The sequence below is a fragment of the Mercenaria mercenaria genome, chromosome 15 (genome assembly GCF_021730395.1).
Source record: "Mercenaria mercenaria strain notata chromosome 15, MADL_Memer_1, whole genome shotgun sequence".
Classification (NCBI taxonomy): Eukaryota; Metazoa; Mollusca; class Bivalvia; order Venerida; family Veneridae; genus Mercenaria; species Mercenaria mercenaria.
In genome coordinates, this window is record NC_069375.1 from 38,678,034 (window position 1) to 38,703,179 (window position 25,146).

At 34.4% G+C, this 25,146-nt stretch overlaps 2 protein-coding genes, 1 long non-coding RNA gene and 2 other non-coding genes across 5 annotated transcripts; 3 read left to right on the plus strand and 2 right to left on the minus strand.

Moving 5' to 3' along the window:
• The first annotated feature begins 4,593 nt into the window (after positions 1-4,593).
• LOC123561168 (zinc finger protein 577-like) lies at positions 4,594-9,032 on the plus strand. The gene is made up of 2 exons (XM_045353398.2): positions 4,594-4,668; positions 8,068-9,032. Exon 2 carries the CDS (start codon positions 8,084-8,086, stop codon positions 9,029-9,031), a length of 948 nt encoding a protein of 315 aa, XP_045209333.2. The 5' UTR covers positions 4,594-4,668; positions 8,068-8,083; the 3' UTR covers position 9,032.
• On the minus strand, positions 5,397-6,502 carry LOC123555679 (uncharacterized). Its single transcript, XM_053524191.1, has 2 exons — positions 6,409-6,502; positions 5,397-5,794 (listed from the first exon to the last, which is right to left on the minus strand). The coding sequence occupies exons 1-2, from the start codon at positions 6,500-6,502 to the stop codon at positions 5,397-5,399; spliced, it is 492 nt and encodes a 163-aa protein (XP_053380166.1).
• A 4,853-nt stretch (positions 9,033-13,885) lies between the features above and the next one.
• Positions 13,886-13,957, plus strand: Trnap-ugg (transfer RNA proline (anticodon UGG)). The gene has a single exon. It is a non-coding gene; the product is annotated as a tRNA-Pro (tRNA).
• A 1,784-nt stretch (positions 13,958-15,741) lies between these two features.
• Positions 15,742-15,813, minus strand: Trnap-ugg (transfer RNA proline (anticodon UGG)). Its single transcript has one exon. It is a non-coding gene; the product is annotated as a tRNA-Pro (tRNA).
• Positions 15,814-23,154: 7,341 nt separating this feature from the next.
• On the plus strand, positions 23,155-24,802 carry LOC128548835 (uncharacterized). The gene is made up of 3 exons (XR_008367244.1): positions 23,155-23,348; positions 23,550-23,633; positions 24,672-24,802. It is a non-coding gene; the product is annotated as an uncharacterized LOC128548835 (long non-coding RNA).
• The last annotated feature ends 344 nt before the right edge of the window (positions 24,803-25,146 follow it).

The window sequence follows — 25,146 nt, forward strand, 5'->3', positions numbered from 1 at the left end:
CAAACAAACAAAAAACAACGTTAGTTTCAATGCAACTTGTATGCACGTTAAATATGTACTTCAATAAAATACCATTATCGGACTTTTCTGTTACTTTTTATGTTTTGTCTACAATATAAGTATTCTGGTCAGAGGAGTTACATATTACAACGGCATCTCGAAGATTCAACGAATTAATAAAAATGGTGGAAATGATAACATTGTTTATAAAGACCAGGGCTTCGGCGTAAAACTTTTCATGAAAGGACATCAAAAATGTGAGCACGAGTGTCGATCAATTCTTCTGCCTGTTTCAAAGAAGTTCGAACATTTCGTCCTAAACTCTCTCCTAAGTACGGACTTTAAAACACTTTTCTATCATAGGAAGTAGCCATGTGCCTCTCTTCAGGGAGTGTGACGTCATCATTTTCCCTATATGTTCTATATAAAGCTGCCATCTTGGTCTCGGAGGAGGGAATTTTCTCCGCTAATTTTTTAATCAATTTAACATAATTAAAACCCTCTGGTATTTTGATTTAACATATGAATTGTATAAGACAACAAAGGTGAATTACTATTATTTAATGTAGACAATATGGTCAGCCTGTGTTTAAAAGAAAGAATAAAAAAAGCTAATTGACATTCTACAGTGTGAAGATAACATTTATTTAATTTAACGCTCAGTTAGTCAATAATGTAAACATACTACAGCTATAAAACGACTGACACACTGTATGACACCGAGAACGAAACGGTTCGCCAATTTAGTTTCTACATTTTAAACTTTCTATTTGTAAGTCAATTTAACCATTAAACTTATTTAAATGATATTATAACAAAAGTAAATCGTTCGATTTTAATACGGTTGATAATTAATTTCGTCTTGATATAAATTTAAGTGGTTATTTTATGTGTTTTATAGAGATTCACCAGTTGTTCTAGTATTATCGCAACCAAGTATGAATACTAAATATAGCAATGAGTATCGGAAAACCCGAGGTTATAAATAGTACCCATAAGGTCCCAAAGTACAATTAATTTCCCATAGGGTTACATACAAATATATCAATGCAAGGCTTTGACACAACGTTCTGAAGACAAATGCAAATACCTTCTCTTTAGAAATTTATCCGAGAGAAACACAAAAATCACTTTGAAGTGACCTGTTGACCTGCTACTTTTCTCCTCACATCTGTCAGAATGAATACTGTATTGCATTTTTACAAAGTAAGGCGGTCCAGCCTACTTTTTGTACAAATCCGCAGACAGTCATTTGCACAAGAAACCATGATTTTCTAGAATTGTTTTACCCCTTTCTCTTCATTTACATTAGATCTATAAAATTGGCTACTTTCAGAAGCTCAGAATATCTATTTACAATCAAATCCATCATGAAATGAGGGACCTATTTTCTCTCGGATACACTTCCTTTAGTAACGAAGGGCAGGTAACAGTGTCCTGTTACCTATTTAGACCTATTTTTCTCTTTAAACTAAAAAATATTTTACCAGTACAATCTCAGATGTATAGCAAATTAAATCTGAAAGTTACACCTTTGTTGAACTATGCACTAAAATTTGACAGCTTCCAATGTTACACATGGTATCGGTCAAATATCAGCCAAAAATTTTTCGCATACTTTTCAGATGAAAAAAAACCCCGCAAAATTCTATAACTTTTTGGTTTGATAAGATTTTCACCCAAAATAAAAAACAGCATGTTTCCTTATTATATATCTATCCAAATTAAGAGCCACTTCAAGTTTGATTACAATATCAATGTTCCAATTTCAGGAAAACTATTCATATTGCAAAAAGCACGTCGAAACGCGTAGTCTACTCATATGAAAAAGTAAAATGTGAACTAAGAAAAGTCCTGTAGCTGTCAAATTTGCCCTTTCTTAAGCAGCCCAGTATGTGGCAAATGTGAGAATGAATAGCTTTTGTACATATATGTGTCATATACTCTTCAGTGATCATTCATTTATGGCTACCCTAGGTAAAATGAGCCAAACAGCTCTGAAAAGTCCAATATGTGAGCTTACTAAAAAGCTTATGAGTCTCTCTGGAATTGATATTTCACTTAAATCTTACAGTTTATAGGCATTCAGTGTACTCTTTACATGAAACATACACACCATGACCATTTACACTACACAAAATCTTACATTGTGTATCACAGCTGAGCTTTCTGGCAAAAAAACAGCCCCTATCTCTATAAAGAATGATTTTAGTGTACATCACTGCCTGCTGAATGTTCCAAACTGGCTAAACTGCAAAAACCTTAATAAATATCAACCTGAGAAACTACAACTGGTGCTCCTAATTTTTCCGGTGACTAATATCAATGGAAGTGATCCTTCGTGTGATCGAATCAGGACCTTCGGTGTGACTGGAAGGCCTGCGGCCGAACAACATCTGAAATATGAGTCAAGCTAGTCATAATTTCTTAGATTGAATACTTAATCAGTTTACATGATTGTATGTATGTGCAAACTATAATTTCAAAACAGTCTGACTGCAAAGAAAGTGAGAAATGCAAAAGAAGTGCCCCTCAAAGCAACTTTTCTATGGATGTTTATATCACAATCTCATTTCCCCATACTGAAACTGTCATAATCACATGATAATGTAATATAAAACCTCAAATTCAAGTCTTATATATGTAAAATGTGTCATAACAAACAGTCTGAATAACAAAACTATCAATCACAAAGCAGTCTGTCCAGTTTCCTTGCTTTACTGACTGCTAGATCTGAAGCAATGTTTACTATTTTCAGGTGAAATTAGCTACAATCAGAACTGAGTATTCACACTGGGAATACAGCTTACAGCATCAACAATTATGAACAAATTCCTGTCCAATTTCATGGTAACTGAGTATAAATGTTATCTCACTACCACACATGATTTAGAAAGTAGTCATTATGGCAAAACTGGCTGAAATAATGTTATTACACTACAATTCTATTTTCTTGTTTTTTTTTCGCTTGCCGATGCAATTTAATGAAGTCTATTAAATTTTACAAAATCACAGAAAGTACCTGATCTTGATTAAAAGCATCTAAAATGGAATTATTTACCCATTCACAACACCGAACAACTGTCTTCGGTCAAATCTGAGAAGCTGTAGACATATATGTACAAAGGCGGTCAATCCCCGTCTATGCGACAAACCACATTGTCCGAGCGCTCTCATTTCAGGTTTTTAGGTACTAAAAGTGTAAGAAATCCAACAGAATAAGTAAATATACAATTCAGGACCTCAGATATGATGATTTATGCTCAATTAAGCATTAAGGAAACCAATATGCAAGTCTAGTGTGTGAAAATCTGCCTGTTTTCCTTCAAAATCAATTAAAATATGCCAATTTCAGGCCTAATCTGTCCAATTTTCAAGCCCTTGAACTGATTTTTCTTGCACAGATTATGATTACACATATTTCACTATTCAGACTGTGTGTACTGTGTAAATTCAAGTAACCAAAAGAGCAATTTTATGTAAACAAGAATAGAAAAAAATACATATCTGACTTTAGGTCAGATTTCCTCAGTCGCAGCTCAAATTTCTAAAAAATCAAAAAATATCACATCGCGGCATTTGTAATACCCCATTTTGTTTTCCGCATACCGGTTTCAAACAAAGAACTTATAAAAATGCATTTCATGCATGAAAACCTGCAAAATTAGAAAAAATCCAGAAATATGTAAACTGAAAGTAGGAATTTTCACAAGTTTCAAGTGCATGTATACTTTTTATCCAAACTGAAGCAATTTCAGCAAATGTAATGATTAATCTAAATATTTACCAGATTTCTATGCCTACCAGCCATTCACTGTCAAAATTTCAGCCATGTAGATTGAAAAATAACAAAAATATTGACAATTTACTTTCTGACATTTTCCACTATATCAGGCCTAAGACCACAGTTATTTTTACTATATGTTCTATATAGGCACTGGACACTATAGCAATTTTGCATGCATTCCAACCCCTATAAAAATACCTGAACTCAACAGAACTATCCAAGAGAAAAAATTCCAGCCACAGTAAACATTGGGTTGACCGGCTCTTTTTTCCACCATTTTGAACCAAATCACATGCGTATGAAGAATACTCTCTAGATGGCCGCAAACAGGCAAAACAGGCCTGATCAAAAAGTCATGTTATGCATATTCTGACATTTTCATTCTGTCAAATTGTACATGTACCTACTATTTCATATCTCCTCTATTAAATCATGCCATTTATTGCAGGTCTTTCACTCAAAAATTCACCAATATTCACCATCAAACAGAGGAACTATTTTCCGCGTAACCACTTCCGTATTGTGGTCAACCAAGGGCAAATAACTGTGGTCTTGTGCCATATTAATAAGTCAAAATTATCATTAATCAGGGCTTTTCTTGTATTATAACGAAGTGAAAAGTTCCCTTTTATCAACATTTCATAATTAAACCTCTCTTTATATCGGAACGAGGCATTATTCTATATGATTTATAATATTTTAATTACCACCAGTTGGACGATTTATGTTTACATTGAAATGTCACTGGCGCACGCTTAATAGTTTTAACAATCAGTAGGTGTTCTTCACCAATTAATATCTTTTTTTCAAATAATTCATATTTCTCACAGACGGAAAGAAGAAAAGATTGGATAATTGGATAATTGACAAATATTTTACAGGTCTGTAATGTTTTACGTATTTGTTTGAGGTTTCAATCAAGATAATTATGATCATTTTATTGTAGTTTTATACACTTAAAATGTTTATTTTTCCCGCGGGATGGGCGTATGTGGGGCGGGAGTCTGTATGTTTGTTACTGATGTATTTAATTCAACAGGTAAAGTAGAAGAAAGATATTCATATTTTATTTTCTCAATGCTAAAAGTGCATCGTGTTACGTTTTTATTACCTTTTAGCCATAAGTGAGTTATTGAAACACATGCTGTAAATACCGTATTGTTCTCTTTTCAGAGCTGCTTAGAGTTTCAGTTGAAAGCATATATTGGTGTGTGCGTTCTAAATAATAACATAATACAGGGTAGATTTTCTACGTTTATTTATATACTTATAGTGCACACATTTACATAAGATAATATGGGTAATAGTAGTAAAGGTTTTGTATATAAGTGCATTCACTCAATGTCACTAGACTTAATCCAGCTATTGAATTTCTGTGGAAAGTACTTCCATTTGACAAACAATTGCTTCTGTTTTCCTTTGCCTTTTGTCTTTAAAATTGTTTCAATCTTCCACATATGATCCGGATCAATGTTCACCCTTTGCGGTTCGCTTTGATAGAAACTTCCTTTAATTTCTTCCTGCTGCATTTCAGATAACCTATATATAGGAAGAGTCCCTCTGTAGTAACGCTTGCATATTTGAAATATCTCTCCGCTGTATGTTTGGTCTAAGCGCGAGTAAATATATCTTTCAATTGTGTTACTCTTACAAAATCTCCGATCTTATACATGTAGCGTTTCTTCGTAGCTTTAGATATCTCCTTATTAGATGATTTGTGAGCAAAGTAGGTTGATAATCTGACTTCTTCTTCGTTAGCATCATTTACATCAGCTGGTGCCATTCCTATTGTTCTGTGAATTGTCTGGTTATAACTGTCGGCTATGTCCTCTAGGATTGGAATATAATTGTAATCATCCTTATACGTAAAGTAGCGAATGATTTTTGACCTTATTGTCAAGTTGGCCCTTTCTGCTGTTGAACTCTTTGTTTCATTCTGTGTAGGTGAATATATGACGCAATGCTTCTTCATCAGCGTTTGTACGGGTATTGCTCTGAACTCCTGACCTGAAATTGAACAAAAGTATAATTAATTTCTAAAACACACAGAATTTTACACCATACGTATTTGCTAAAGGTGTCAATTACAATTAATATATATTTGAATTTTTTTGTTCCAATTTTCAAATTTGTTCATGTCTATCAAGTCTGCCATCCAAATATCATCTTTTCCAGCGCTTACGACTTGGTTTCTTTGAAATCGTCTTCGTACAGGCTTATGTGGACTGTATGATTCTTGATTGTGCAAAAATGTTCTGATCTTGTGCATGCCAATATGATATTTTTTTTCATTTTTCACCACTTTGTACAGTTTTTGTGGTCCACTATAAATAGCTAGATGCGACGGATCAAAATAGATTTTCTTTAAATAGTTCTCCCACGGAGCCATGTCCGCACTATCCAAAGTCGACAACATAAATGAATTGAATGTTTATATGTGACTGTATTTATTCAGTATCAGTTTCGTCTTCTTCGCTTTCATCATCTGTTTCTTCGTCCGACAATTCTGTCTTTAAAGTCAGACTTGTACTTTCGCAGCACACGCTTAATTGCCGATTGAGTGCTTACATTCTTCTTTGTCAATGAATGTATGTCTTGTAAAATCTTTTGATGCAGTGTACTGTTTTGAAGTGGCAGAATATACGAATCCAACAAATACTCGTATTTTGTGAAGAATGTGCGTTCATTATACGGCTGAATAGGACCTTCTGTCATTTCCTGTGCAGAGTCCTTGCCTTCTCCGTCCTGTATAAACTGATTATACAATTTGTCGTACTTATCGTCGTTTTAGTCTATAGCTTTTTCCCAGAGGGAAAGATATGCCTGATTTTCTCCAACGTCATGTTCCATTTCATCATCACTGCTGTCTTCAATTTTCCTCTTCTTTGGTTGTGTGCTATCGTTATTTTCTGCACACCACCCTCGTTTTACGTGTCTTTGCACATCATGTGAGAAGTCAAACAAAAGTCCACAATCGTCGCGAGCATTTGTATTTTCTGCCATAATTTCACAATTATTTCCTGCGATGTCCACAGTTTGAATTCTGATTGACAAACGATTTAAATCTGATTGCTGCTCTCCTTTTATACAATTCTGGTTCTGTTCTGTTATGTGATTGGTCAATTCAGTTTGCCTTTCGGTTTTCCCTACCCTCCTTGTTACATCGTACTTCAATCTGTCATGTTCCAGTGTAAATGGTTTTAGATCCACCAACAGATAGCCATAGGGCTGTTTTGTTCCTTTCTCAAACTTCTTCAAAAAGTAATCACTTTTACCAGGGTACATCTGCCTCGCTAATGTGATCATAGCCTGTTGATCTATCGGATTATTGAACAACACTAAGTAATGACAGTTTCTCCTCTGTGTCGGGTCCTTGCTGGCGTATAGATTCTGGTTAAAAGAAATCACTGACAAAGATCGGTGAATAAGTCTGTGATTCTTTTGTCCTTTCCAGCTCCCGACATCATATCATCCAGTATCAATAAATTGTTCATTTTCTGATCAAAAAAGTCATCGTCTTCAATATCCGACGGAATGCGTTGGTGAAACTCAACTTTTGGATAGATTGTCTTTGAATTTCGGTATACATTGGCTGCCATCTCCTATACAACCGGAATGTCCTTTGTATCTGAGAACTGATCTTAGCGCTGAAATTCTGCAGCCAGTCCTTGACAAGTGTTGTCTTCCCGCAAGCCGTTGGACCATCATGGTAAACGGGTGTTGAAACACTATGTCCTCTGAGGCGTCAGTATTTTTTTCTTGCGGTTCTGTTTGAAGTAGTTTTCCTTGCAAAGGCGGCGGTGGTAGTTGCTGTTGTGCGGGCGGCGTTAAACCCTGCGGAGGCGGCGGTGGCATTTGCTGCTGTGCGGGCGGTAAGCCATGTAATGGCGGCGTACCCTGCGGCGGCGGCGACTGCGGATATGCTTCACTGCTCTGCGGATACACTTGACTGATTTCACGGTGTTTGTTTCTTTTGTGTCTTAACATAACATCTCTTCTCGAAAAGTCCTGGGTACAGACAGGACACGGTGCCGGATACATGTTGTTCCAATGCGGACTAAATCGCGAATAAGCCTTATTTCCCATTTTTGTGCTTTTTAAGCCCTAATTCATAGTCTGCATTCTAAATCAACCAATTAAAATGCAAGAAAGAGTAGCCAGTAAAAAGTCTGCTATTCTGACCAATCAGATGAAATTTTCAGTAACCAATCAGATGTTGGAAATAACATTCACTCGTATATCTACAAATTAACTTAGCGACTATTTCTTTCTATTTCCAGACGTCAAGCAGTCAACATGAAGTTCTGTTGCCCGAAATGTGATTACAAAACAGACAAAAAGAGCGAACTACTAAAACATCAGCGCTCTGCCAATCACTGGGAAAAGTTCAACTGTAATATATGTGGAAAGGTATTCACAAGGAAGGATAATTTAGACAAACATGTTTACAAGCACCGAAACGAAAACAGTTTTCATTGCTCAGAATGTGGATGTGCATTTAGTCGGGAAGACAATCTTTTCAGACATTTGCGAGACAAACATCAAGTTGGTGGCGGTCGAAAGCGGGAAGGATCATCAACTTCAGAGGCATCTGCTCCAAAACTTAGAAAACTTACTTATGCCTGGGAATACTACAATCTGCGTAAAGTAAACGCAAGGATAATAAAAAAGTTCAGGACCAAATCATCGACATACAAGGCCTCATTCAAGAACTTGGAAGTTGTGGAATTACAAGACATTTTAACTACGTTACAGGCATTGTTTTCTTCCATACTTAATGAGGTTACAAAAGGGAGCAAATCAAATGACCTCGTTCGAATTGTTGTGCAAAGTCCAACATTGGATTACCCTATAGTTATTCCATTCGGACCTGTAACTGTCTTAACGGCTGATCGTTTTCTTCAGGAAGTGGAACGTGTTCTACAGTCAAATGAGGACTTTCTTATCAATGAGAGTTTGGAGTTCGAAATAACATTGGTAGACATGCCAAGCGGTGGAACAAGAAAACGTTTCAAATTTGTGAACAATGACAGATTTTTACTGGAAAAGAAATGTATTATTCGGATTAAAAACTCTGACAATTTATGCTGTGCAAGGGCCAGAATTGATAAACATGAAAAGTGGGAGGGCCTTAGAAAGGGTTACGAACCGCAGGGTGACCTAGCTAGAGCTTTACATAAAGCTGCCAGTGTGAAGGAAGGCCAGTGTGGAATAGAAGAATCATACAAATTCAAACAGTACTAGAGGGATACCAGCTACACGTTCTCTCTAAAGAACATTTTAATACTATGATTTATACTGGTCCAGAAGCGGAAAACAAAATATATCTATATTATCATGAGGCCCATTAGTATGTCATCACGTCAATGTCTGCGTTTTTTGACACGAAATTACTTCTGCACTACGTGTAATAGAGGGTATGACCATAAAGACAAACATGTTTGTAACAACATCTGCTCTTCTTGCCGAAAAGTACACGAGAAGAATGATTTCGACGACAGGATACATTGTAAAACATGTAACAGATACTTTCAAGCATAGGAGTGCTTTGACCTCCTCACAAAAATTACCTATAAAGATAATTCAACCTGTAGGACTTATTACAGGTGCGCTGAATGTAGTACGACAATCAACAGAAAAATGCTTAAGAAAGACCACGTATGTCGGGAACGATATTGTGACACGCATCAATGTTTTATGTTGCCTGAAGAAACCGCGCATGATATGCCAATGTCGATTGAAGAGGAACTTTTAAATGAGGAAGAAACTGCTAAAACATTCAACTTCTTCGATTTTGAGTGCACACAAGAGGACATTGTAGCCTGTCGTAAAGGATATCTTCCCGACTCATGTGGTTCTTTCAAGCATAAGCCAAACCTGTGTGTGGCTCACAAAGTATGTACAAAATGTATACAGCACGATGTCACCAACACAACCCAATGTAACAACTGCGACAAAAATGAACATATTTTCAAAGGAAGCTCGACCTTAGACGACTTTTGCTTGTGGCTGTTTTCAGAGGAGAATTTTGTGATTTGTCATAACTTTCAGGGATATGACTCATATCCAATTCTTCAGTGAATCGTGTGCGGAAGTCAAAAATAAAGATATCTGTACTCATACAGATGAACAACGATCGTTTGTGGGCACATGAGTGACAGATGAACTAAAGAAAGCCATTGAAAAAGGCTATCAAATCGCGAACATCTACGAAGTCTGGCACTTTGAGAACGTGTCGCAATACGATCCCAATACTGTGAAAGGAGGAGTATTTGCTGAGTATGTAAATACCTTCTTGAAACTGAAGCAGGAAGCTAGCGGTTGGCCATCGTGGTGTACAACAGTAGAACTAAAACACAAGTATATTACACAATACAAAAGGAGGGTATCTGGCTTAATTATGAAAACGTACGAAAAATCCCGCCATGAGAGCCTTAGCAAAGTTGATGCTGAATTCGTTTTGGGGTAAGTTTGGACAACGTTAAAACATGTCACAAGTTGAAATCATCGACGATCCTACCGTCTATTTCGATAAATTGACCAGTGAAAAAGAATTTGCCACAAAGGAGGGTGAATGGGTGCCTCCCCTGGGTGATTATCTCGGCGATCTTACTGACGAAGTTTCAGGAAACGCTATAATAACTTTCATTACTGGAGGTCCAAAAAACTACACATTTCGCTTGAAAACGCCGGATGGATCTGGAAAACAACACATTGTACAATCAGAGGAATCACACTCAGTTACAGAAATTTACAAACCGCCTCGGTAGCCTAGTGGTAGAGCGTCCGCTTCGAGTGCGGGAGGTCGTGGGTTCGATCCCCTACCGCGTCATACCAAAGACGTAAAAAATGGTACTAGCAGCTTCCTCGCTTGGCGCTCAGCATTAAGGGGATAGTGCTAGGACTGGTTAGCCCGGTGTCAGTATAATGTGACTGGGTGAGGTATCATGCCACGTGTCTACGGCATGATATTCCAGTGAGGCAGCACTATAAAGTTGGGCATTGTGCTCACTGCTACAAGTAGACACCGTCATTTATATGACTGAAAAATTGTTGAAAAAGACGTTAAACCCGAACACACACACACAAACACACACACACACACACACACAGAGAGAAATTTACAAACAATCAATTTTGATGTCATGAAGACAATGGCACTTGATAGTTCCAAAGAATCAATAACAGTTAAGGATCCTTTCAAAATTAGTAGAGACAGAAATAGTACACAACTTTTAACTATATCATTATATAACTAAATAAAGATTACAGACTGGTGTTTGACAAGTGAGTCATTCGTGAAAACTTCATCTCTTATCCATATGGATTATAACAGATATAAAGACAATATTGGTTGTACTGAACATTGGCAAAACAGACTATTTCCCTGTTGAATGAACAATGTGTTTATTGATCGTTATCAAAGACGAATGGATTAAGTGTAATTGCAAATAAAAGATTTCAGTGGTATGCAATTAAAGATTATGAAATATATTGAACTTTGTTTCTGTGTATATAGTTTTCATATATATTGTACATTAAAATGTTATAGTTGTGTATCGTAGTCCTAATAAAATGAATATTAAATGTATGCTGTTGATTGATCTGCGTTTATCATTGATCAACTATATCCCTGTACATGTATACATTTGTAACAGAACTCTCACAGTTGGTATTATGTTTATATGGCCGTTGCATCAACCGATGTAAGCATACTATATTGAACCTAGACTCAATAGCCTACCATACTGGGTGGATATGTACTGCTATTTGTACATTTGGATGGGCCTATTAGCATTTCCTAATCATGTAGATACATGTACATATTGATTGTGTGATTAATGTACCTTTAAAACGGAATTCATCAAATCTTCATTCTAATATCTATACAATGAGCCAAGCAATCAATACAGCATAAAAGATGTAGCGTAGCATTGTTTTACGGTACGCTCCCTTTGTACTGAAAGTTTCCTCCTCTGAAAATTCCCTCCTCCGAGACCAAGAAAGAATATATAGGGAAATTGACGACGTCACACTCCCTGAAGAGAGGCACATGACTACTATAGGATATTACTGTTATTTCAAAAAGGATGTCCTTAATTCAATGTTATAACTCTCCTTAGATTCTAGGCATAGACTAACTTTTCAAATGAATCTATTTTTTTTAAGTTCGAAGGAATAGAGAAACGGGTTCCAGCGGGTTTGCAAAACTGTAAACGGCAAATAGTTTGCCTCTCTTAGAACATCTAAAGGAACATATACCGAATACTTTTTCACATCTTCATGATACAATTAAGTTGGGTTTGTCCGGGATTAGAACCCGGGATATGTCGCGCTCTTAGCGAGAATCTTACCCCTAAACCAATGTGATATCAGAATTGTACTGCCTAAGGTAAGAGTTCAAATTATTGCCCCAGGTTCAAAAATGTGTGTGACATGTATATGATATAGGCTAGCATAGATGATACCTAATTCTGTACTTGTACCATTACAAACATACTTGAAGCCTTGTACATAGATGAGCGCTTTAGGGTCAATGGCCCTCTTGTATTATCACAGCAGCATAGTTTGTGCCATGTGGCGGCCGTAAAACGACTCCCCGTACATTCAAGCAGGGTTGTTATGTTTCTATATCTTTTTAGAGTATTCAGTACGGCATTTACGTATGTTGAGTTAGTAGTACTGTTTAGTTTTTCAGCTTGAAATTTTTGGCTTCTGTGGTTTCAATACTTCCGCTTTCATAGCTTTGAGTATTGTATAATCACTCTTTGGATATGGTGCGTGTTTTGTCTTTTAGCAGTTTCTGTCGATATGCAGGCTCCGTAGCCTCAGATCGCCTTTCTAATTTTCAGTTTGTTTAGTTCTGCTGATTGTTTTCTCGTTTAGGGCAAAGCCATTATTTTAACTGGGGACAATACGCCGCTTTTCATGGAATTACTCGCTAGTTCCATGTGCACCACTACATAAACACATCTGCGGGTGTCTCAAAATGGTTTTGGTACATGTAACATGTGTAAATGTTGAGTTCTGCTCAACTCGGGGCTAGAGAGTGTGGACGGTAGCATGTATTTCAATTACCGTCAATGAACAGGCTGAATCAATCCAAGCCTGCAACATCTTCTTTTTTCGCTTTTTTCTACAAAATCTGTGATTTTTAAACTAAAAATAAGTTAGAGTGGAAATTTATTTCGAAATTACATTGTGATGATGCAATGGTGTAACAAATATAAGATATAATATGGACCGTTAAAATATTTACCAGGTAGGTATTTGTTTTGTTATATAGATCCGTTTAACATGTTAAAAGAATCGGTAATACAGTGAATATTTTTATGTACATGCACGGTAGAAGTTACATATTAACATTCAGTAGCCCTGACTTCTCACTCATGTAACCTTACCCACAAAACGACAATGGTTAGCTTTCCTGAAAAAAGTCAGAAATTTGGCAAGGTCTTATTAAAGGATAGTGTCACATTAGCTTTGAGGTCGTAGTTGATAGAAGGAATGTAATGGTAAACATAAACCTAATCAAGAAAGGAAAAGTGAATTGTGTATTTTATTGTAGCTTCAAGCTTACCTGATTCACTGTTGATTGTAAACAATCATGACGTCCGGGAATTGCACACGGGACCTCTCGCACCCGAAGCGAGAACCATACCCTTAGACCAACGAGCCGTGATTACCATAATAAAGTTGATTTCTAAAATACCACATTATCATATCTATTCTTTGGTCATGTTAAACGGAACTTCTTAACAAAACAAATATCTATCACTGAAATTCATGCACATAAGCTCACATTTTAACCAACTCACAGAACTTTGAATAAATGTTAATATGACATTATATAGTGTTTACAGCTTTTAATATTTGAAGTATATTTATATATACTGGCCTTTCATCGTGATGAAAACGTACCTGTAGGAAAGAAAAGGTTTAAATCTCATCATAGAATTAGTATCAATTGTAACAATTTATATTGAAAATAATAGGGGAAAACAATGCCGTGTTTAGGTTTAAACATTTCAACGTGTCACGGCACAAGATATGAACTACTTATATTTATCAGTGATATATCGGTTTATTTGGAACTGCGGCTCGTTGGTCCAGGGGTATGATTCTCGCTTTGGGTGCGAGAGGTCCCGGGTTCAAATCCCGGACAAGCCCGTAATCTTTTGCTCGACATTTTGATTTGAAGAATTTTATATTGACCACAACGATAAAATAAAACATTAACAGACTGAGTGAAGTGATGTAAGTTATATCTTGACATTTAATTTTACCTGAAGTTTATGGGGCGTGGGGTGGGTGGGGGTTGGGGCGGAAGTTAGGTCACTAGTTTGTGTTGGGTTTCTTAACGCATCGATATAACATATATAAGTAACCATATAAATGTTTGCAGTAATAAAGATCCAAAGTTTCAAATATTCCCATTCATTAAAATGAAATTAAATAGTACTTCAGCTAGGTTAGCGAAATAAAATTATTTTTAAAAAACTAAACAGACTACAGTGACAGTTAAATGCTATAAAATAACATAGCAATATGAATTAGGTCCCTTTGAGACAAACAACATCAGAATTACGTCCCTTTACATTGACGTCGCGTCATTACCATAGTAACGTCACCACGTTACACTGATGAGCCGATAGGCGAAACGAGCTTGTATTTTTTGTAATTAAATACTGTCAGAAAAGCATCTGAAGTCGTTTTATTTACTTACTTAATAGACTTTCATCTTGTGCGGAGTCTTTTCATTGTTAAGTATATATATATCATGGATACAGTTTTATGTTCATGCATTGTTGCATAATAGTATATGTATTCAAGTCCCTATATGCTGGATACGATTTATAGATGTGTATGTAGATCTATCCACTTTACATTTTTGATATGAAGCAGTCGGGACAATTAGCCCATTAACATTGTTTTCATTTTTCAAACGGACATTTACAGACATCCAGGCAGGGGACTTTGTCGAAATTTCAAAGAACCTAACTCGAAATTAACTCGAAACTTCGAAATTGAAACTCGAAATTTCGAGTTGATAAATAAAACGAACTTGGCACTACTGTTCTTTTTTTTCGTGACGTATTATAAATAAAACTATCGAAACAAACTTTTGTTTCAATTTGTTTCTTTATAGGAAATGATTCAGCATAAAAATACCGAACACTATTTATTTCGCTTTTCTTTGGAGAAGGTAGCGAAAGACATCTAGGCAGTGTAACTAAAAATACAAACTTCAAGTAGGAACTATCTATTTTAGTTTTTATATGTGTAGCTACCTGCATCAAAGTATGTAGCCTGAAAAAATATTTTAGATATCATTTTCGGAAAAAAAGTTATATGAGCTGACAAAAAATAATCCCGGGTAAAATATCTGGAAAAAATGGAGACAACTCCGATATGACTTTTGTGTAGGTTTAGGTGGCTATTGACCTAGTACCCCATGCAAACTATGCACATTTTACCTCTACGCAGGGAAAAAGCATTCATAAGTATGCATAATAGCCACAATGATTAACAATCTGAATAGAAAACTGTGTAAAGATCAAATAAGTTAATGCCCTGGGGAAGGTGTGACATTTCTGTGGTGAAATTTGTCAACAAACAGACGATTATTTTGAAAAAGTCAAAACCCACAGAATTTCACAAGGTAAATCTCTACTATCCATATATATGCGTCAAAGTACGGGAAAAGCATCTAGAAATATGAGAAAATTAAAGAAACCAATTTCAGGACTGTTTGATGCATGACTGTCTTATCATGCATTGCATTTAACATAGATAGGTTACTTTTTCATTGCACTGATATAACATGGACAGGATTAGGATTAACAAACGGTGTTCACTAATCAATTTCACTATATAAACAGATTGTTTCCCTTGTGTAAAGAAGGCTAAGGGTAAGTCTCTAAGATATCTCTTAATATCGAGAAAAAAACTATGGGCTCGTCCGGGATTTGAACCCGGGACCTCTCGCACCCAAAGCGAGAATCATACCCCTAGATCAACGAGCCTCTCTTGAAATTATACAGCTATAAGGTGTTAGTTAAATATTGGCTTTATCTTACATGACATGGCAATAAAAGTGTAATCATTACATTTTTAGTGCCACGTCATGTTAGATAAAGTCAATATTTTTAATCTTATAGAAATCGTTGTGACAGTTTTCTGTTGCACTGACTCGACCGACACTTTAAGAAAGTGTGTTTCATTAAGATGAAAAATTTAAAATTAAATACTCGTATACAGATTCTGGAAGTACGATATAATCCCGTCTAACAATATGTAAAATGTACTAATAAACTAGTATATAATGCTGTGCCTGAAGGAGTACTTTGAATAAAATACTTGTAAAGTTTATAGTTTACTTAAATCATAGAACATTTTGGCCTGATGACATTCTGTGTTAGTATTAAAAGAATTTTCGAAGCTAAACATGAAGTTAAAAGGTGATTAATTAGATTTTGATCAAGAAATATATTTGTTCAAAACTTAAACATCTGACTGTCTACCATTATTTATGTTCATCCATGTTAGATTTTCACTGGTAAGTAATTCTTCATCCTTAGGACATTATAACGAAGAAGAAAAATGTGCTGTTGAAAACTTTTTAACGTGTTGTTGGAACAGTAAAAGTTGGGCTCGTCCGGGATTTGAACCCGGGACCTCTCGCACTTAGGGAATCATACCCCTAGACCAACGAGCCGTTGTTGTCTTTCATTTAAACAGGCATGTAACAGAAGTGATAAAGACAGGTTTAAGTTGTAACTTTTTAAACATTTTTACATAATGTAATGTCTTAACAATACCAGTGGTGATGAAGAGCAAACATTGCACAGATATAATGCTTTGCTTGACTGCGAGAGGTCGCAAGTTCAAATACCGGAAGAACCCGTTTTAATGGTTTAACCCAAGGATTAAAGTCTGGACAACAATGTAAATTATCACTCAATTCTGCATATAAAAGATTGATGAGTTTTTGAATTAAAACGAATATAGAATGGAAATTTATGCGTTTCTGAATTTACATTGTGATGCTGCAATGTTGAAAGAAAAATTACACATCATAATTATACGGACCGTTTTTTTTATTTACTTGGGTCGGTATTAGTTATGTTGAATACTTCTGTTAAATTGTCCAAAGAATAGATATGATAACGTGGTATTGTAGTTATCAACTTTATTATGGTAATCATGGCTTATTAGTCTTGGGGTATGCTTCTCGCTTCGGTGCGAGAGGTCCCGGGTACAATTCCCCGACAAGCCAATTACTTTTGCTTGTTATTTTTATGTGTACATTTATAATTGAAAAGTTTAAATATGAACGCGGCATCATTTCCCTGTATTTTAAGTATAAATGGTTATATTTTGATATAAGCCGATATCATTTTGATACAAATATTAAATAATGTTATTAATACTTATTCTGTAATAAGATTTAAATCTAATAGAATACTATTTAAGTTGTAACTTTTTTTATTAATGTTATTAATACTTATTCTGTAATAAGATTTAAATCTAATAGAATACTAGTACGGATTTTAATCATGCTAAAGTTAAAGGGCTCCTCAGGTATTTGAACTCGGACGAGCCCAACTTTTACTGTACATGGAAGGCGTGAAAGAGTATTCCGTATTCAACTTCTTTTTAACGAATTATTTCCCATTGACCATTTTACCAATGGACTGTCCTTGCTGTATATATGACATAGCTTAGACATCTATCATGAACGACATGTCCAAACATAGAAGGCAGCATAATTATGTTTTTATATGCTGGTCGTTGGTCATGGGTATCATTCTCGCTTTGAATGCAATAGGTTTCTGGTTCAAATCCCACACGGGTCTTTATTTTTTAAATTGAATTTATTTAAATACACCTGCGGTTCATTGATACGGTGGGAGATTTCGCATTTGTGGTTTTATCACTTTACCCATTTCCCGGCGAGACCTATTACTATTATATTATCATTAGTATTAGATAATCATTACCACAGAACAAACCAGTTTATCACATTAGCTCACGTATTAACCTACTCAGCTGGATCGGATTTTATGTGCGAATGAATCTGAAATACGACTTTCAATAAAGTAGTGCATACAGCTGTTACATTTAGAATATATATATGGCCTTTTAACGTGATGAAAAGCGCGCGGGTTCAAATATTAGGTTTAAATCTCATTATAGAATAAGTTTTGATAATATTATTTTTTTTTATAGATGTATCAAAATGATATCGATTTATAATTCATATTTAAAATAATACGGGAAAACGATTTCGTGTTCCACAATAATCAATTTTAACGCGTCGCCGCGCAGGATAAGGACTACCTATATTAATCAGCAATATATCACTATTTAGACTTCCGCGGCTCGTTGGTCTAGGGGTGTGATTCTCGCTTTGGGTGCGAGAGGTCCCGGGTTCAAATCCCGGACGAACCCGTTAATTTTTATTTCACATTTTTGATAAACACTTTTTTTGACCGATAAAATAAAATATTAATAGTAAATGATTTTCTTTGTAAAAGTACAAGCATAATGTAAGTTAAATCTTGATATTTAGCAGAGAATTCTCCATCATGAAACCTTAGAGACGAAACGGCCCTTCTTTACTTTAAATGGTTAACTTTTTTAAGATGTCTGAAAACTAACTGATTCTAGTCACATCACAGTGTCAAATAAGCTTTAAATTTATGAAAGATATCAACATTATGCCAAACATACCTTTCAGTTGCGGCATAGAAGACAAATCTTAATTCTAATACCACCCTTATCTGATGGAGACATTACATCTGGCATGCTGATTTGTTAATACAGCTAAGCATTATATGGATTTTTGTTTTTCCCATTGTAAATAACATACTGCCAGCACATATTCCGTAGTATACTATCACCAAAAGCTAGCCCTATTATATTAATTGTTTTGTTCTAAAAATAAAATGAATACAGTTCTAGGTATAGTAATTTCAGATCTGTATCAATGCATCACAACAAATGGGTATGGTGTTTAGAAGGTAATGGGTGTGTAAGTAGCACAAATTAAGAATTGATTTTACATAGAACAATAAATGGTCAGTAACACAAATTAGATTCATACAGGTTCATTCTAATTCATATATTTACAAACTGAATGTTATTGAGCAAATTATGTGGTTTGGATATTAAACTGTTTTTGTTAATTGATACACCTTTGACACACCACACTTATTTGGAATGGAAATTGTATTGGTATACTATTTTTGTTATTATACATCTGTGTCTGTGTTGCAAACTTATTTCACACTTTTTGTCTTAGATTTGAGAACAATTATATCAATAATAAAGAACAGTTTCCACTTTCCTTTATTCACTAACACACATTATTAACCTGACAAGTACCTGCTATATACCTATCTGAGGCAATAACTGCTTTCTTTGCAATCACAGGCATAACAATTATCTGTAAAAAATATCATAGCTATTAACAAAACTTTCAATAATATAAGTTGGTAAAATAATATTTTATTAATTTGGAAGGTTTGGAAGTCATTTTCTGACCTTTATGTTCTGTTTACCTTTGGCATTTTAGATACTGTTTTTAATTAATGACTGAATTTAAACAAGTGTGGACAACTTTCATTCATAATGTAATAAAGGGAAATAACTTTTATACCTAACTATTAAATATCAAAGAATACAGAGTATTAAACATAAGACAAGATAAAGTGTATTTTCAGTCAAGAAAATATATACAATATGGCTTGTATACTTTAGAAAAACAATCAAGTGTCAGTAGAGAATTCATAATTTGATTCAAGTTGCTGGTCATCTTGTGATATGGTGTTCATAATGAATTTTGTCTGATTATGGTTGTCTGGATTATGTCAGGATATATATTTTATATATTATTGTTCCAACTTAATCCTTTTTACGTGATGTAGACAATTATTTCACCATTTCAAATATTAGATGTTTTGGCGGTACTTGGATTCTGGTCGCCATGTTGTTTTTTCGATATAAATTGAAGATTTATTCAAGGTGTAGTATATATTATTCCACTACTCATCCAATGTTAAAGCTTTTTTGCATAATATACATACACTTTGCAATTTTCTTATGAAACTGTGAATTATGGCGGCCATCTTGTATCCTACAAACCGCTCCCCAGGCTTGAAGCATATTATGTTTATCTACTACTGTATGAAGTGTCATGCTTTTCACGCAAGGTGCACAATGCGCCCTTTTTATACAGGGATTTTTTGCACTATACTGATTGTTTCAATAACTTATTTAAATTTATGATGCGGATTTCTATTCAATAAATGTTAAGACTCATTATGATTTCGATACTGTATTCTTCAGAGGGTGTTATGAAAAAATGTACACCTCGAAATTTAAATATCGACCGAGGCTCGATATTTAAATTTCTTGCGGAGAACATGTTTCATATCTACCTCTCAGGAATACAATATTTACATATATTCCCTATTCAAAGTTACTATGAAAATGACAACCATTTCAAAGTATCAATATGACAAGAAATGATAGAATTTCTTAGATACAAACAGTGGCTATTTACACCATTCTATCTGGTTTTTCAAATTATTAGTATATCAGACTGGCATAGAACTGCAAATAACCCTTAACTCTTTATTTTGTCTAGTATTACCCTTTCTTCATTACATTCATATATTCAATATTATTAAACGTTGTGTTCGATTGGAACTAAGTGAATTATACCTTTTGTTTTCATTTGACATTTACGGCGCACCAACACAGTACAGGTGATATGGCGCCAAACAGGACTTGCATCGAAATAAAAGTACGAAGTATGGAATCAAAACTTTTATACTTGCTGGAAATACAAAGATACAGCACACTCATGAATTCAGACCTTACTAGTCGCCATATATGATCCCTTAAGTGTATGGCAGAGGTTTCAGTTCTTTTCATACATTAGTTGTCGTCCCAGAAACACATGGGACTAGATAAGTTACAAATTGTCGGTAAAAGCAATTTTGAAAAGCAGGAGAAAAAGTCTATTATAGTTCTATTCTTTTACTTTCTAAAATCTTTATGTGAAATTGTAGTTCTTTGTTTGTTTTAAGCATGTTGTTGTAGATATAAAACCTCAATTTCGAGTTTTTTTTGGATACCCGGCCTTATGTTGATATTGCGAATGCTGGAATGTTCGGATTGAATGTAACAAACGACAAAACATTATTTTATTTACATCTAACAAAGTAAATGATGTGAAAAATGCAGGTGAATCACTGTAATAAAGGTAAAGGTAAACGTTATTTAACGTCGCATATAAAAAGCACACAACAATGAGCTACAGAGCTCTTGTGCGATAAACTAGGTACAATGTACTGTATCCAGTAACATTATACTTACCTAGGATCATTTAATCTCCTGGAAAATCTCTGAACCCTAGCCAACCAGTATAGTCGTGAAAATGTAAGGTGATTATATCGCGCCCTTAGAGAGAATCCTACCCCTAAACCAATGATCATAGTGTATAACAGCGTATACGAAGATAAATAAGATGAGCCGCGCCATGGGAAAGCCAACATAGATTTAATATTTATCTGAGCCGTGCCATGAGAAAACCAACATAGTGGCTTTGCGACCAGCATGGATCCAGACCAGCCTGCGCATCCGCGCAGTCTGGTCAGGATCCATGCTGTTCGCTTTCAAAGTCTATTGCAGTTAGAGAAACCGTTAGCGAACAGCATGGATCCTGACCAGACTGCGCGGATGCGCAGGCTGGTCTGGATCCATGCTGGTCGCAAAGCCACTATGTTGGTTTTCTCATGGCACGGCTCAGATAAATATTAAATACTGGGCAAAGAAGGGAAGGACACTAAAAAGGTTTTATCGTAGGGGGGAAAAAAAGGACGGAGGAGGAGGAGGGGAGGACCATTCCTATAATCCCTCCGCCACGGCGGGGGATTAAATAGTGATACATTTGCTACAATTTTCATAACCCCATTACTTTTCTTAAGTCATAATGTTTTTCTAAGATCTTTATCCTTACAGCTTTGAAGACACCTTATGATTTTATTGTTTTATAATTCAACTTTCTCAGAATCTTCATATATGTCTATACACCCGAAAATGTCCCTTGTAAGTATTCTTTAAATAAAATGGGTTTTTACTTTATTTCCCTCTAAATGGAAGTTACAATGGTTACAAAAACAGCTTTCAGCTTCACATATTAAGCCAAAGTGATGTCCCCTGTGCACCTTTTTTTGACATTCATCAGTTATCATAGCATTTATACTGTAATATGTTGTGGTAGTTCTATATTCTTAGCAGTGTGTAAGTTAAATGCAGGCATTACTTGATAATTAAGCATTATATAAGAATCCCAGGACAATTTAAATTTCATTTTTTGCATTTTTCTCAAGTTTTCAGGTTTAAAAGGGGAAACATCAATTTTAATTAAAGTTTACCTACATATGTAAGTATTCAGTAGTTGGTATTGTGTAGTTGAAAGAATTTTACTTACTATGAACATATTCTATGAATATATATTTTGCTGCCATTTGTCCCCTGTGCATCTTCTTAAAATTAGTAGCATTATAAAGATGTATGAATTTTACCATTCCATTTTACCATGCGTGGCATTTTGTCTTTTTTCTACTCTGAATAAGCAGTGCATGTTAACTAAATGATTTCAATGTGTTAATTGTGTTTAAAGTCACTTATTTTTTCATTTAAAGCATTACATGTTGCTGAATTTTCATGTTTGTGTTGTGAAAATTTTCAGTTTTGTAGTTATTTTGTAGAATAAAGTAATTGTTCAATAGACTTCTGTCTTAAGACGATCACCATTAATCTTATTTTGAACAGAAAAACTAATACTTAATGAATATTTTACACTGATTTTTAGTATGTGTCCCCTATGCATCTCTTAAAAATCAACAGACATTTTTGAAATTTGGAATGTAGTTTATAAGGTTTATAAACCTGCAAAATGTGAGAAAAAAAAGTTTTTTAATAATATGTTAATTATTTTTCATTCAGCAACAACTTTTCAAGGTAAAATTTTATTTTTATGTCAGATTTGTGCAGAAAGGGTGATTTTAAAAACCAAAGTCCACAAACATTTATTAAATAAGTTTCAAACTATACACAAACACCTATTCATATATGTTGAAAAAACATTAACTGTTATACATATTTCCTTGTCATAAAACACTGCAATATCTATCACTCATCTTACTGGAAATTCTCTGAACTTATGAACTGAAGGCTGTTCAAAATATATCTGATTGGTATTTCTCAACACTTTCCCAAAGTTGTATATTTCCTTGAAATTTGAATTATTTGCTATCATTAAAAATAGGTGACCACCAAAAGAAATAGGTTTGAATTTCCAACCCCTATGTCACACTTTTGCTTCATTATTTTGAAAACCACCAATATGTTTCCTCATAGATTTTTTTATACTATACTATACTTATTTCAGATGAAGATATAAATTTATTCAAAGAAATAATGGGACAATGAATGCTAAAATTGCCAAGAAGAAGACTGCCAATTTACACACCATTTTATACAGGTAGGTGTTTAAAAGTGTTTTGAAAATAGATATGGCATTCAGCATTTATTTTACAAACTATAATAACTGATTTTAGAATTATGTACATTGTACTTTTAAATTGTTTTTAATGTGAAGTGTCAGAAATTTATAGAGAAATCACAGTTAATTGTGAAAGAAAAATTTATGTATATATAAATGTACATGTTGGGCTTTTTTTAGTTACAGTATGATATGGTGAACAAAATGCCTCAATGCAGCCAGTTCTGGAGCTTTGGCTAGACTATGAACAGTAGACATCAAAAGGTACAGGATAGTTTAGAGCTGCATTTATTAAATGTTTTATGTAATTACTATTTATCAGTTCAAATGAAACTTGGTACATCAGCATAAAGTGGACAGGCACATATTGTCAGGACTATCAAATTTGATTATTTGTTTCTTCAGTTATTATGTCATTTTCTTTTTCAAATTGTCATATCATAGCTTCCTTCATACTTTTGCATTAAAACTCTCTTTCTGCAGATTCCATCATATTCAAATGGATCATGGTATACTTCATGGCCAGGCAGCAGAATTATACACATACTATAGTGGATTTTACATCTGATGACAGTTTTCTAAAGTTATGGTCCTTTTAGAATCTTGAATTAAATGAAAGAGTTACAGTTTCTTTTCTTTTGTTCTTTATGTACTCAGCTCCTCCCCCACTTTCTATCCAATGCCCTTGAAACTTGTAATACACTTTTACCTTAAATGTAAATTAAGGCTTTTATCTATTCTAGCCTAAAATCTAAATTTGGAGTGTAATGCCCCTTTTTATATTATAAGAATTATATTTCATCTCCTCCTACAGTTTTCATACTGTGTCACAGTGCAAAAGTAAGTTGATATGAAATTATCAACATGAAGTAGGTATGCACATATTGCAAGACTTCATTTCAGGTTACTTTTTATTGAGTGATGTCCTTTAAACTATCACAAATACACTTGTACATTGTGTATGCCTACTCACAGTTTCAAACAATTCATAAGAAATTTAGTATACATTATGGACATGAAGTGATCATGTGCCTATATATAGTGTTAGTTGAAAATAGAATGCATGAAGACATACAGACAAATATATATCATCTGTTTGAATTCAAAGCTGTATTTCTTAGTCTTTATTACTTGTGTAAGGTACTGTTTTTCCACTTCTTAATGACATTTTCTTGATAATGTCTGTCAGACTGATAATATTATAATTGTAAGATATTACATTCTAAAATTTTGTGTTTTATGAACATATAAAACATGTTAAGTTTATACTAGTGTAAAAATGGCTAAATTTTTCCATTTCAGATGATCATCTGAAGGGCCACAATTGTTTAAAGCACTAGTCAACAAAAACTGAACTATTTGATGGATCATACATCTGCAGAATGTACTACCATATTTCCAGAATCAGAGAAATAGAAATATCTAGTATTAGAGAGAAAGAAAAGTATACATCATGTATGAAGAACTGCCTAAGAATAATTTGCAAAATACATTGAAATCTAACAACTGCTAATTGCATAAGGAAGTTAAGAAAGGTGTACTCTTCTGGAAAGTATGTGTCCAGTGCAACATTTCTTTTCCAATTTTGTGAGCATAATTCTGAATAAAAATTGCAACATGGCTACAGGGATAACACAAAAGGTTTAATCTTATTTCCAAATACATTGGGGGAATCAGAGAAGAAATATCAAGAATTAGGGAAAAAGAAATAATTGTCATGAATGAAGAACTTGCTTTTTATTAATTTACAAAAAAATACTTTTTATCCTCACAACTG